Source organism: Spermophilus citellus (genome assembly GCF_964194105.1).
Source record: "Spermophilus citellus genome assembly, chromosome: 3".
Lineage (NCBI taxonomy): Eukaryota > Metazoa > Chordata > Mammalia > Rodentia > Sciuridae > Spermophilus > Spermophilus citellus.
The window spans coordinates 5,733,387-5,747,191 of NC_138184.1; the positions used below are offsets into that span (position 1 = coordinate 5,733,387).

The window sequence follows — 13,805 nt, forward strand, 5'->3', positions numbered from 1 at the left end:
CGGGAGAATGAATATGAAAGTGTGAGTGGTAAGGACGAAGCCCGCCCAGATGGGGAGGACGTGGGCTCTACCCTACAGCACAGCACGGGTGGCCCCTGCTCACCATTGACATAGAGACTGTTCTGGTCCAGGGCGTAGGGGCCCAGCTGGGTGATGCCGTGGGTCAGTGGGCTCAGCTCCCAGTACAGCTTCTCTCTGTCCAGCTTGGGGCCCACGGGGTCAGGATGGTAGGTGCAGACAGCGTCCACCCTGGTGGCTGACCCATCCTTCTCAGACCTGGGTAGAGCAGGGGGGATGAGTGCATTTTTAGAGAAAGGTCCAGAGATACCTCTGAGTAGTGCAGAAAAGTGAAAGAGAAAATGAGGAGACCCTGGAAAGGTGGGAAGCCAGCCTGATCATCTTGTGCACTGACTTCTGGACGGCCTCCCCCTGGGAGAGGAGTTGGTTGAAGGGAAAATGGTCCTGAAGGTGGAGAATATAATTGCAACCTCGGTTTGGGGACAGGAGGGTTCTAGGTGGGACAGGTGGAGAACTGGAGTTGGGGATTTAGGCAAATGTAGAAAGTGTGTTTGTCACAGATACATCCTGGCAACAGAATCCATCATCTAGAGGAAATGTAAAAGGGAGAAGGGAGGAGGGGACGAGGGTCAGTGATGCTGATGGACAGAATTTGAGACAGGTCAGGAGGAGAGAGTAGAAGGGTTACAGGAGGCCTTGTGGCTAGAGCCTGTTAGAGCCTACCAACAGGAGGTCTCCCTGAGTGACTGTCATTTCCTTCCTGAGATCAGAAGAGCCTTTGTAGGTCACTTTTGTAGTGACCTGGATATTGACTGCCCCGATGCTCAAAATAGCAAAATTGTCTTCAGACGTAGGTGTGTTGCCCATGGATTGAGCTACGCTCACCTGGTCCTTTGTGATGTTACCCCTTTGCCCTGTTTGGAATAGAATGTTCCTTGGAAATGCCCTTTGTGTGTCCCCTTCTCTAGTTCTGTTTTTGGGTATGTCCTTCCTAGCTGTCAATCAACCTGCTGACAGCAGACATCAGGAAACTAGACTCAGTCCCCTGAATCCTGAGCCCTTTCCTCATTTGAATGGCTTTACCTCAATAAAAGGATTAAGCAGGAGCTTACTCTCTCTCATTCTGGGGACCCTTAAGATAGGAGGAGCTCTCACAGGACCCCCAAAGAAAAAGGTATCTTATCTCTTGTGTGTTTATTTCACGTAGCCATTTCCCTGGAGTGACCCTGAGTGTTTTTATTGCAAGGAACCCAACAGGAGCTGATGCCTCCTAAGACCATCTCTGAGGAGGACAGAAGGACAGGAGGGCAGGAAGGAAGTACCCACACTGCTTGGGCCTCGGAGCACCAGTACTCTGAGTCTCACCTGAGCAAAGTCAGTCTGCAGCCAGAGTACAGGGGACCCACACTGGTGTTCTTGAACAAGGGTCCGAGCTGTGGAGGAGAGACGGGGGGAGTGGGTCAGCTGAGAGGTGGGCAATGGCACCATTGGTGGGTGTGAGGGTCTTGGAGGATACAGGTGCATCAGAGGGTGGGACACAGGCAGGCTGGCTCCAGTGGGCAGGACCAGAGTGGGACAGGCACTGTGCTCACCAGGTGCTGCAGGACCTTCTGAGTGGTGTTGAAGGACAAGGACCCTGGGGGCTGCATGTTGTCCTCGTAGTGCAGGTTGGTGATGGTGAAGTTGAGGGTGAAGGACTCCAGGGGAGGTCCTGAGACTGCATCAGGGGAGAAAAGGAGAGGTCCCCTGAGTCAGTCTGGGGTGGACAATATGGGCAGGCAGTGTCTGAGGCCATAGTCTTTACACCAAGGAGCACACAAGTTGAGAAGTTTGAAATGGCTGAAGATTCTTGGTGCCTAACGTCTAAACGAAGCCTTGATTGTCACATGCTACAAGCAAGGAAGGAAGGGTCTGCAAGCTACAAAGCTCTGATGAAATTGTTTATCACACACCTCTATTTTTTATTAATTTTTGTACATACTTTTGTCTGTTTTTCCACCCAAACAACATTTAATGACCTTGGTGTGTGTTTAGGCAACAACACAAGGTGATCACAGCTGAGACCTATCCCTCTGACTTTCCAGCCTGAAACCCGGATCCTACCCTCCGTGACAGCTTGAGATGTGGGCAGGGGTCTACTGCTTGTCCCCTGGAGGTCAAGGGACCATGACAGGGTCACTGTGGACTCACCAGTGGGAGTAGTTGCTGTGGCCTGGTGGGTGTAACCTGCAGCAGGAGAGGGGGAGAGAGGCGAGAGGGAGAATGAATATGAAAGTGTGAGTGGTAAGGACGAAGCCTGCCCAGACGGGAGGACATGGGCTCTACCCTACAGCACAGCACGGGTGGCCCCTGCTCACCATTGACATAGAGACTGTTCTGGTCCAGGGCGTAGGGGCCCAGCTGGGTGATGCTGTGGGTCAGTGGGCTCAGCTCCCAGTACAGCTTCTCTCTGTCCAGCTTGGGGCCCACGGGGTCAGGAAGGTAGGTGCAGACAGCGTCCACTCTGGTGGCTGACCCATCCTTCTCAGACCTGAGGAGAGCAGGGGGGATGAGTGCATTTTCAGAGAAAGGTCCAGAGATACCTCTGAGTAGGGCAGAAAAGTGACAGAGAAATTGAGAAGGCCCTGGAAGGGTGGGAAGCCAGCCTGGTCATCCTGTGCAGTGATTTCTGTACGGCCTCCCCCTGGGAGAGGAGTCAGCTGATTGGAATATGGTCCTGAAGGTGGAGAATAAAACATCTAACCTCATGGCTTGGGGACAGGTGAGTTCTGGGTGGGACAGGTGGAGAACTGCAGTTGAGGATTAAAGCAAACGTAGAAAGTATACTCATCCTGGCAAGAGAATCCAAATCTAGAGGAAATGCCCTTCTTGTAAAAGGGAGAAGGGAGGCGGGAGACGAGGGTCACTCATGCTGATGGACAGAATTTGAGACAGGTCAGGGGGAGAGAGTGGAAGAGTTAAAGGAGGCCTTGTGGCTAGAGCCTGTTAGAGCCTACCAACAGGAGGTCTCTCTGAGTGACTGTCATTTCCTTCCTGAGATCAGAAGAGGCTCTGTGGGTCACTTTTGTAGTGACCTGGATATTGACTGCCCTGATCCTCAAAGTAGCAAAATTGTCTTCAGACAATAGGTGTGTTGCCCCTGGATTGAGCTACTCTCACCAGTTCCTTTGTGATGTTACCCCATTTCTCTGTTTGGAATAGAATGTTCCTTGGAAATGCCCTTTGTGTGTCCCTTCTCTTGCTCTGCCTTTGGGTGTGTCCTTCCTAGATGTCAGTCAACCTGCTGACAGCGGACATCAGGAAACTAGACTCAGCCCCTGAATCCTGACCCCTTTTCTCATTTGAATGATTTTACCTCAATAAAATATTAAGCAGGAGCTCACTCTCTCTCTTCTGGGGACCCTTAAAGTCAGAGGAGCTCTCACAGGACCCCCAAAGAAAAAGGTATCTTGTCCCTTGTGTGTTTATTTCACGAAGCCATTTCCCCTGGAGTGACCCTGAGTGTTTTTATTGCAAGGAACCCAACAGGAGCTGATGCCTCCTGAGACCATCTCTGTGGAGGACAGCAAGGACAGGGATGCAGGAAGGAAGCACCCGTGACTCTACGTCTCACCTGAGCAAAGTCAGTCTGCAGTCAGAGTACAGGGGACCCACACTGGTGTTCTTGAACAAGGGTCCGAGCTGTGGAGGAGATAGAGGGGGAGTGGGTCAGCTGAGAGGTGGGCAATGGCACCATTGGTGGGTGAGGGGATCCTGAGGATACAGGTGCATCAGAGGGTGGGACACAGGCCGGCTGGCTCCAGTGGGCAGGACCAGAGTGGGACAGGCACTGTGCTCACCAGGTGCTGCAGGACCTTCTGAGTGGTGTTGAAGGACAAGGACCCTGGGGGCTGCATGTTGTCCTCGTAGTGCAGGTTGGTGATGGTGAAGTTGAGGGTGAAGGACTCCAGGGGAGGTCCTGAGGCTGCATCAGGGGAAGGACAGGAGAGTTCCCCTGAGTCAGGTTTGGGGTGGACAAAGTGGGCAGGCACGGTCTGTGGCCATGGTCCTTCTACCAAGGAGCATACCGCTTGAGAAATATGCAATGGCTGAGGGTCGTTGGTGCCTAATGTCTAAACCAAGCCTTGATTGGCACATGCTACAAGCAAGGAGGGAAGGGTCTGCAAGCTACAATGCACTTATGAAATAATTTACTACACACATCTATATTTTATGAATTATTGAACTAACTTTTGTCTGTTTTTTCACCCAAATGGTATTTAATGACCTTGGTGTGTGTCCAGGCAACAACACAAGGTGATCAGAGCTGAGACCTATCCCACTGACTTTCCAGCCTGAGACCCGGATCCTACCATCCCTAACAGCTGGAGATGTGGGCGGGGGTCTGCTGCTTGTCCTCTGGAGGTCAAGGGACCATGACAGGGTCACTGTGGACTCACCAGTGGGAATAGTTGTTGTGGCCTGGTGGGTGTAACCTGCAGCAGGAGAGGGGGAGAGAGGTGCGGGGGAGAATGAATATGAACGTGTGAGTGGGTAAGGATGAAGCCCGCCCAGACGGGGAGGACGTGGGCTCTACCCTACAGCACAGCACGGGTGGCCCCTGCTCACCATTGACATAGAGACTGTTCTGGTCCAGGGCGTAGGGGCCCAGCTGGATGATGCCGTGGGTCAGTGGGCTCAGCTCCCAGTACAGCTTCTCTCTGTCCAACTTGGGGCCCATGGGGTCAGGATGGTAGGTGCAGACAGCGTCCACCCTGGTGGCTGACCCATCCTTCTCAGACCTGGGGAGAGAGGGGGGATGAGTGTATTTTCAGAGAAAGCTCTAGAGATACCTGTGAGTAGGGCAGAAAAGTGACAGAGAAAATGAGGAGACCCTGGAAAAGTGGGAAGCCAGCCTGGTCATCTTGTGCACTGACTTCTGGACACCCTCCCCCTGGGAGAGCGGTTGGCTGACACAAAAATGTTCCTGATGGTGGAGAATAAAAATGTGACTCATGGCTTGGGGACAGGTGAGTCCCAGGTGGGACAGGTGGAGAACTGGAGTTGGGGATTTAGACAGAGTTTGAGACAGGTCAGGAGGGGGATGGAAGGGTTAAGGGAGGCCTTGGTGCTGGAGCTGATGCCTCCTGACCATCTCTGTTGAGGACAGGAAGGACAGGGGTGCAGGAAGGAAGCACCCACACTGCTTGGGCCTGGGAGCACCAGTGACCCTAAGTCTCACCTGAGCAAAGTCAGTCTGCAGCCAGAGTACAGGGGACCCACACTGGTGTTCTTGAACAAGGGTCCCAGCTGTGGAGGAGAGAGAGGGGGAGTGGGTCAGCTGAGAGGTGGGCAATGGCACCATTGGTGGGTGAGGGTCTTGGAGGATACAGGTGCATCAGAGGGTGGGACACAGGCAGGCTGGCTCCAGTGGGCCGGACAGGAGTGGGACAGGCACTGTGCTCACCAGGTGCTGCAGGTTCTTCTGAGTGGTGTTGAAGGTCAAGGACCCTGGGAGCTGCATGTCCTTTTCGTAGCGCAGGTTGGTGATGGTGAAGTTGAGGGTGAAGGACTCCAGGGGAGGTCCTGAGGTTTCATCATGGGAGAAAGAGGAGAGGACCTTTGAGTCAGGTCTGGGTTGGACAAAGTGGACATATTCCTTACACCAAGGAGCACATTGTTTGAGAAGTTTGCAATGGCTCATGGTCCCTGGTGCCTAATGTCTAAACTAAGCCTTGATTGTCACATGCTACAAGAAAGGAGGGAAGGGTCTGCAAGCTACAAAGCTCTGATGAAATAGTTTATCACACACCTCCATTTTTTAATAATTTTTGTACGTACTTTTGTCTGTTTTTCCACCCAAACAACATTTCATGATCTTGGTGTGTGTCCAGGCAACAACACAAGGTGATCACAGCTGAGCCCTATCCCACTGGCTTTCCAGCCTGTGACCCGGATCCTACCCTCCCTGACAGCTTGAGATGTGGGCAAGGGTCTGCTGCTTGTCCCCTGGAGCTCACGGGACTGTGACAGGGTCACTGTGGACTCACCAGTGGGAGTAGTTGCTGTGCCCTGGTGGGTGTAACCTGCAGCAGGAGAGGGGGAGAGAGGCGAGAGGGAGAATGAATATGAACGTGTGAGTGGGTAAGGACGAAGCCCGCCCAGACGGGGAGGACGTGGGCTCTACCCTATAGCACAGCACGGGTGGCCCCTGCTCACCATTGACATAGAGACTGTTCTGGTCCAGGGCGTAGGGGCCCAGCTGGGTGATGTCGTGGGTCAGTGGGCTCAGCTCCCAGTACAGCTTCTCTCTGTCCAGCTTGGGGCCCACGAGGTCAGGACGGTAGGTGCAGACAGCGTCCACCCTGGTGGCTGACCCATCCTTCTCAGACCTGGGGAGAGAGGGGGGATGAGTGCATTTTCAGAGAAAGGTTCAGAGATACCTGTGAGTAGGGCAGAAAAGTGACAGAGAAAATGAGGAGACCCTGGAAAAGTGGGAAGCCAGCCTGGTCATCTTGTGCACTGACTTCTGGACACCCTCCCCCTGGGAGAGCGGTTGGCTGACACAAAAATGTTCCTGATGGTGGAGAATAAAAATGTGACTCATGGCTTGGGGACAGGTGAGTCCCAGGTGGGACAGGTGGAGAACTGGAGTTGGGGATTTAGACAGAGTTTGAGACAGGTCAGGAGGGGGATGGAAGGGTTAAGGGAGGCCTTGGTGCTGGAGCTGATGCCTCCTGACCATCTCTGTTGAGGACAGGAAGGACAGGGGTGCAGGAAGGAAGCACCCACACTGCTTGGGCCTCGGAGCACCCGTGACTCTGAGTCTCACCTGAGCAAAGTCAGTCTGCAGCCAGAGTACAGGGGACCCACACTGGTGTTCTTGAACAAGGGTCCGAGCTGTGGAGGAGAGAGAGGGGGAGTGGGTCAGCTGAGAGGTGGGCAATGGCACCATTGGTGGGTGAGGGGATCCTGAGGATACAGGTGCATCAGAGGGTGGGACACAGGCAGGCTGGCTCCAGTGGGCAGGTCAGGAGTGGGACAGGCACTGTGCTCACCAGGTGCTGCAGGACCTTCTGAGTGCTGTTGAAGGTCAAGGACCCTGGGGGCTGCATGTCGTCCTCGTAGCGCAGGTTGGTGATGGTGAAGTTGAGGGTGAAGGACTCCAGGGGAGGTCCTGAGGCTGCATCAGGGGAGGGAGAGGAGAGGTCCCCTGAGTCAGTCTGGGGTGGACAATGGGGGCAGGCACGGTCTGTGGCCATGGGCCTCACACCAAGGAGCACCCTGCTTTAGGATGTAGGAATGGCTGAGGGTCGTTGGTGCCTAATGCCTAAACCAAGCCTTGATTGTCACATGCTGCAAGTAAGAAGGGAAGCATCTGGATACTACAAAGCTCTGATGAAATAGTTTATCACACACTTCTATTTTTTATTAATTTTTGCACCTACTTTTACCTATTTTTCCACCCAAATGACATTTAATGACCTTGGTGTGTGTCCAGGCAACAACACATGGTGATCAGAGCTGAGACTTTTCGCACTGACTTCTAGCCTATGACCTGGATCCTACTCTCCCTGACAGCTGGCGATATGGGCAGGGATCTGCTGCTTGTCCCCTGGAGGTCAAGGGACGATGACAGGGTCACTGTGCACTCACCAGTGGGAGTAGTTCCTGTGGCCTGGTGGGTGTAACCTGCAGCAGGAGATGGGGAGAGAGGCACAAGAGAGAATGAGTATGAATGTGTGAGTGGGTAAGGACGAAGCCCGCCCAGACATGGAGGACGTGGGCTCTACCCTACAGCACAGCACGGGTGGCCCCTGCTCACCATTGACATAGAGACTGTTCTGGTCCAGGGCGTAGGGGCCCAGCTGGGTGATGTCGTGGGTCAGTGGGCTCAGCTCCCAGTACAGCTTCTCTCTGTCCAGCTTGGGGCCCATGGGGTCAGGATGGTAGGTGCAGACAGCATCTACCCTGGTGGCTGACCCATCCTTCTCAGACCTGGGGAGAGCAGGGGGGATGAGTGCATTTTTAGAGAAAGGTTCAGAGATACCTCTCAGGAGAAAAGTGATAGAGAAAATGAGAAGGCCCTGGAAGGGTGGGAAGCCAGCCTGTTCATCTTGTGCACTGACTTTTGGACAGCCTCCCCCTGGGAGAGGAGTCGGCTGACGGGATAATGTTCCTGAAGGTGGAGAATATAATTGCAACCTCATGGTTTGGGGACAGGAGGGTTCTAGGTGGGACAGGTGGAGAACTGGAGTTGGGGATTTAGGCAAATGTAGAAAGTGTGTTTGTCACAGATACATCCTGGCAACAGAATCCATCATCTAGAGGAAATGTAAAAGGGAGAAGGGAGGAGGGGACGAGGGTCAGTGATGCTGATGGACAGAATTTGAGACAGGTCAGGAGGAGAGAGTAGAAGGGTTACAGGAGGCCTTGTGGCTAGAGCCTGTTAGAGCCTACCAACAGGAGGTCTCTCTGAGTGACTGTCATTTCCTTCCTGAGATCAGAAGAGCCTTTGTAGGTCACTTTTGTAGTGACCTGGATATTGACTGCCCCGATGCTCAAAATAGCAAAATTGTCTTCAGACGTAGGTGTCTTGCCCATGGATTGAGCTATGCTCACCTGTTCCTTTGTGATGTTACCCCTTTGCCCTGTTTGGAATAGAATGTTCCTTGGAAATGCCCTTTGTGTGTCCCCTTCTCTAGTTCTGCCTTTGGGTGTGGCCTTCCTAGATGTCAATCAACCTGCTGACCTCAGACATCACGAAGCTAGGCACAGCTCCCTGAATGTTGACCCCTTGCATCATGTGAATGGCTTTACCTCAATAAAAGGATTAAGCAGGAGTTTACTCTCTCTCATTCTGGGGACCCTTAAGGTCAGAAGAGCTCTCATGGGACCCCTAAAGAAAAAGGTATCTCTGTCTCTTGTGTGTTTATTTCATGTAGCCATTTCCCTGGAATGACCCTGAGTTTTTTTATTGCAAGGAACACAACAGGAGCTGATGCCTCCTGAGACCATTTTTGCAGAGGATAGGACAGAAGGGCAAGAAGGAAGCACCCACCCTGCTTGGGCTTTGGAGCACCAGTGATCTCAAATCTCACCTGAGCAAAATCAGTCTGCAGCCAGAGTACAGGGGACCCACACTGGTGTTCTTGAACAAGGGTCTGAACTGTGGAGGAGAGAGAGAGGGAGTGGGTCAGCTGAGAGGTGGGCAATGGCACCACTGGTGGGTGTGAGGGTCTTGGAGGATACAGGTGCATCAGAGGGTGGGACACAGGCAGGCTGGCTCCAGTGGGCAGGACCAGAGTGGGACAGGCACTGTGCTCACCAGGTGCTGCAGGTTCTTCTGAGTGGTGTTGAAGGTCAAGGACCCTGGGGGCTGCATGTCCTTTTCGTAGCGCAGATTGGTGATGGTGAAGTTGAGGGTGAAGGACTCCAGGGGAGGTCCTGAGGTTTCATCATGGGAGAAAGAGGAGAGGACCTTTGAGTCAGGTCTGGGTTGGACAAAGTGGCCATAGTCCTTACACCAAGGAGCACATTGTTTGAGAAGTTTGCAATGGCTCATGGTCCCTGGTGCCTAATGTCTAAACTAAGCCTTGATTGTCACATGCTACAAGAAAGGAGGGAAGGGTCTGCAAGCTACAAAGCTCTGATGAAATAGGTTATCACACACCTCCATTTTTTAATAATTTTTGTACGTACTTTGTCTGTTTTTCCACCCAAACAACATTTCATGACCTTGGTGTGTGTCCAGGCAACAACACAAGGTGATCACAGCTGAGCCCTATCCCACTGGCTTTCCAGCCTGTGATCCGGATCCTACCCTCCCTGACAGCTTAAGATGTGGGCAGGGGTCTGCTGCTTGTCCCCTGGAGCTCACGGGACCGTAACAGGGTCACTGTGGACTCACCAGTGGGAATAGTGGCTGTGACTTGGTGGGTGTAACCTGCAGCAGGAGAGGGGGAGAGAGGCGAGAGGGAGAATGAACATGAAGGTGTGAGTGGTAAGGACGAAGCCCGCCCAGACAGGGAGGATGTGGGCTCTACCCTACAGCACGGCACGGGTGGCCCCTGCTCACCATTGACATAGAGACTGTTCTGGTCCAGGGCGTAGGGACCCAGCTGGGTGATGTCGTGGGTCAGTGGGCTCAGCTCCCAGTACAGCTTCTCTCTGTCTAGCTTGGGGCCCACGGGGTCAGGATGGTAGGTGCAGACAGCGTCCACCCTGGTGGCTGATCCATCCTTCTCAGACCTGGGGAGAGAGGGGGGATGAGTGCATTTTCAGAGAAAGGTTCAGAGATACCTGTGAGTAGGGCAGAAAAGTGACAGAGAAAATGAGAAGGCCCTGGAAAAGTGGGAAGCCAGCCTGGTCATCCTGTGCACTGACTTCTGGACACCCTCCCCCTGGGAGAGGGGTTGGCTGACTCAAAAATGTTCCTGAAGGTGGAGAATAAAAATGCCACTCATGGCTTGGGGACAGGTGAGTTTCAGGTGGGACAGGTGGACAAGTGGAGTTGGGGATTTAAACAGAATTTGAGACAGGTCAGGAGGAGAAGGGGAAGGGTTAAGGGAGGCCTTGGTGCTGGTGCTGATGCCTTCTGAGACCATCTCTGTTGAGGACAGGAAGGACAGTTGGGCAGGAAGGAAGCACCCACACTGCTTGGGCCTGGGAGCACCAGTGACCCTAAGTCTCACCTGAGCAAAGTCAGTCTGCAGTCAGAGTACAGGGGACCCACACTGGTGTTCTTGAACAAGGGTCCGAGCTGTGGAGGAGAGAGAGGGGGAGTGGGTCAGCTGAGAGGTGGGCAATGGCACCACTGGTGGGTGAGGGTCTTGGAGGATACAGATGCATCAGAGGGTGGGACACAGGCAGGCTGGCTCCAGTGGGCAGGACCAGAGTGGGACAGGTACTGTGCTCACCAGGTGCTGCAGGACCTTCTGAGTGGTGTTGAAGGTCAAGGACCCTGGGGGCTGCATGTTGTCCTCGTAGCGCAGGTTGGTGATGGTGAAGTTGAGGGTGAAGGACTCCAGGGGAGGTCCTGAGACTGCATCAGGGGAGAAAAGGAGAGGTCCCCTGAGTCAGTCTGGGGTGGACAATATGGGCAGGCAGTGTCTGAGGCCATTCTTTACACCAAGGAGCACACAAGTTGAGAAGTTTGAAATGGCTGAAGATTCTTGGTGCCTAATGTCTAAATGAAGCCTTGATTGTCACATGCTGCAAGAAAGGAGGGAAGGGTCTGCAAGCTACAAAGCTCTGATGAAAGAATTTATTAAACACCTATATTTTATGAGTTGTTGAACTTACTTTTGTGTGTTTTTCCACACAAACCACATTTAATGACCTTGGTGTGTGTCCAGGCAACAACACAAGGTGATCACAGCTGAGCTCTATCCCACTGGCTTTCCAGCCTGTGACCTGGATCCTACCCTCTGTGACAGCTGGAGATGTTGGCAGGGGTCTGCTGCTTTCCCCCTGGAGGTCAAGGGACCATGACAGGGTCACTGTGCACTCACCAGTGGGAGTAGTTGCTGTGGCCTGGTGGGTGTAACCTGCAGCAGGAGAGGGGGAGAGAGGCGTGGGGGAGAATGAATATGAAAGTGTGAGTGGGTAAGGACGAAGCCCACCCAGACGTGGAGGACGTGGGTCTACCCTACAGCACAGCACGGGTGGCCCCTGCTCACCATTGACATAGAGACTGTTCTGGTCCAGGGCGTAGGGGCCCAGCTGGGAGATGCCGTGGGTCAGTTGGCTCAGCTCCCAGTACAGCTTCTCTCTGTCCAGCTTGGGGCCCACGGGGTCAGGATGGTAGCTGCAGATAGCATCCACCCTGGTGGCTGACCCATCCTTCTCAGACCTGTGGAGAGCAGGGGGGATGAGTGCATTTTCAGAGAAAGGTCCAGAGATGCCTCTGAGTAGGGCAGAAAAGTGACAGAGAAAATGAGAAGGCCCTGGAAGTGGGGGAAGTCAGCCTGGTCATCCTGTGCATGACTTCTGGACAGCCTACCCTGGGAGAGGAGTCTGCTGATGGGAAAATGTTCTTGAAGTTGGAAAATGAAAGTGCAACCTCATGGCTTAAGGACAGGTGGGTCCCAGGTGGGACAGGTGGAGAAATGGAGCTGTGGATTGCAGCAAACTTAGAAAGTGTGTTTGTCACAAGATACATCCTGCTAAGGGAATCCATCATCTAAAAGAAATGCCCTTCTTGTAAAAGGAAGAAGGGAGGGAGGGGACGAGGGTTCGTGATGCTGATGGACAGAAGTTGAGACTGGTCAGGAGGGGGAAGTAGAAGGCTTAAGGTTGTCCTTGGTGCTGGAGCGGATGCCTCCTGAGGCCATCTCGGTGGAGGACAGGAAGGACAGTTGGGCAGGAAAGAAGCACCCACACTGCTTGGGCCTGGGAGCACCCGTGACTCTAAGTCTCACCTGAGCAAAGTCAGTCTGCAGCCAGAGTACAGGGGACCCACACTGGTGTTCTTGAACAAGGGTCCCAGCTGTGGAGGAGAGAGAGGGGGAGTGGGTCAGCTGAGAGGTGGGCAATGGCATCTTTGGTGGGTGAGGATATACTGGAGGATACAGGTGCATCAGAGGGTGGGACACAGGCAGGCTGGCTCCAGTGGGCAGGACCAGAGTGGGACAGGCACTGTGCTCACCAGGTGCTGCAGGACCTTCTGAGTGGTGTTGAAGGTCAAGGACCCTGGGGGCTGCATGTTGTCCTCGTAGTGCAGGTTGGTGATGGTGAAGTTGAGGGTGAAGGACTCCAGGGGAGGTCCTGAGGCTGAATTAGGGGAGGGAGAGGAGAGGTCCCCTGAGTCAGTCTGGGGTGGACAATGTGGGCTGTCAGGGTCTGTGGCCATGGGCCTCACACCAAGGAGCACACCAGTGGAGGATGTAGGAATGGCTGAGGGTTGTTGGTGCCTAATGCCTAAACCAAACCTTGATTGTCACTTGCTGCAAGCAAGAAGGGAAAGATCTGCAATCTACAATGCTCTGTTCAAAGAATTTATTACACATCTCTATTTTTTATGAATTTTCAAACCTCCTTTTGTCTGTTTTTTTTTTACCCAACTGACATTTAATGACCTTGGTGTTTGTCCAGGCAACAACACAAGGTGACCAGAGCTGAGACCTATCCCACTCACTTTCCAGCCTGTGACCTGGATCCTACTCTCCCTGACAGCTGGCGATGTGGACAGGGGTCTGCTGCTTGTCCCCTGGAGGTCAAGGGACCATGACAGGGTCAGTGTGGACTCACCAGTGGGAGTAGTTGCTGTGGCCTGGTGGGTGTAACCTGCAGCAGGAGAGGGGGAGAGAGGCACACGGGAGAATGAATATGAAAGTGTGAGTGGTAAGGACGAAGCCCGCCCAGATGGGGAGGACGTGGGCTCTACCCTACAGCACAGCACGGGTGGCCCCTGCTCACCATTGACATAGAGACTGTTCTGGTCCAGGGCGTAGGGGCCCAGCTGGGTGATGCCGTGGGTCAGTGGGCTCAGCTCCCAGTACAGCTTCTCTCTGTCCAGCTTGGGGCCCACGGGGTCAGGATGGTAGGTGCAGACAGCGTCCACCCTGGTGGCTGACCCATCCTTCTCAGACCTGGGTAGAGCAGGGGGGATGAGTGCATTTTTAGAGAAAGGTCCAGAGATACCTCTGAGTAGTGCAGAAAAGTGAAAGAGAAAATGAGGAGACCCTGGAAAGGTGGGAAGCCAGCCTGATCATCTTGTGCACTGACTTCTGGACGGCCTCCCCCTGGGAGAGGAGTTGGTTGAAGGGAAAATGGTCCTGAAGGTGGAGAATATAATTGCAACCTCG

At 53.6% G+C, this 13,805-nt stretch overlaps 1 protein-coding gene across 1 annotated transcript in view; it reads right to left on the bottom strand.

Annotated features, from left to right (window-relative positions):
- Positions 1 to 13,805, bottom strand: part of LOC308645577 (mucin-16-like) — a gene marked incomplete at both ends in the record, with an annotated part of 57,354 nt that overhangs the window by 19,629 nt on the left and 23,920 nt on the right. The window contains 29 exons of the mRNA XM_081287782.1: positions 104 to 276; positions 1,384 to 1,451; positions 1,611 to 1,735; positions 2,209 to 2,244; positions 2,376 to 2,548; positions 3,632 to 3,699; positions 3,858 to 3,982; positions 4,458 to 4,493; positions 4,627 to 4,799; positions 5,240 to 5,307; positions 5,465 to 5,583; positions 6,048 to 6,083; positions 6,217 to 6,389; positions 6,830 to 6,897; positions 7,056 to 7,180; positions 7,654 to 7,689; positions 7,823 to 7,995; positions 9,099 to 9,166; positions 9,326 to 9,444; positions 9,908 to 9,943; positions 10,076 to 10,248; positions 10,692 to 10,759; positions 10,917 to 11,041; positions 11,511 to 11,546; positions 11,679 to 11,851; positions 12,420 to 12,487; positions 12,647 to 12,771; positions 13,249 to 13,284; positions 13,417 to 13,589. Of these exons, the coding sequence (XP_081143908.1) occupies positions 104 to 276; positions 1,384 to 1,451; positions 1,611 to 1,735; positions 2,209 to 2,244; positions 2,376 to 2,548; positions 3,632 to 3,699; positions 3,858 to 3,982; positions 4,458 to 4,493; positions 4,627 to 4,799; positions 5,240 to 5,307; positions 5,465 to 5,583; positions 6,048 to 6,083; positions 6,217 to 6,389; positions 6,830 to 6,897; positions 7,056 to 7,180; positions 7,654 to 7,689; positions 7,823 to 7,995; positions 9,099 to 9,166; positions 9,326 to 9,444; positions 9,908 to 9,943; positions 10,076 to 10,248; positions 10,692 to 10,759; positions 10,917 to 11,041; positions 11,511 to 11,546; positions 11,679 to 11,851; positions 12,420 to 12,487; positions 12,647 to 12,771; positions 13,249 to 13,284; positions 13,417 to 13,589 (2,975 nt within the window). The remainder of the gene's footprint in view (positions 1 to 103; positions 277 to 1,383; positions 1,452 to 1,610; positions 1,736 to 2,208; positions 2,245 to 2,375; positions 2,549 to 3,631; positions 3,700 to 3,857; positions 3,983 to 4,457; positions 4,494 to 4,626; positions 4,800 to 5,239; positions 5,308 to 5,464; positions 5,584 to 6,047; positions 6,084 to 6,216; positions 6,390 to 6,829; positions 6,898 to 7,055; positions 7,181 to 7,653; positions 7,690 to 7,822; positions 7,996 to 9,098; positions 9,167 to 9,325; positions 9,445 to 9,907; positions 9,944 to 10,075; positions 10,249 to 10,691; positions 10,760 to 10,916; positions 11,042 to 11,510; positions 11,547 to 11,678; positions 11,852 to 12,419; positions 12,488 to 12,646; positions 12,772 to 13,248; positions 13,285 to 13,416; positions 13,590 to 13,805) is intronic.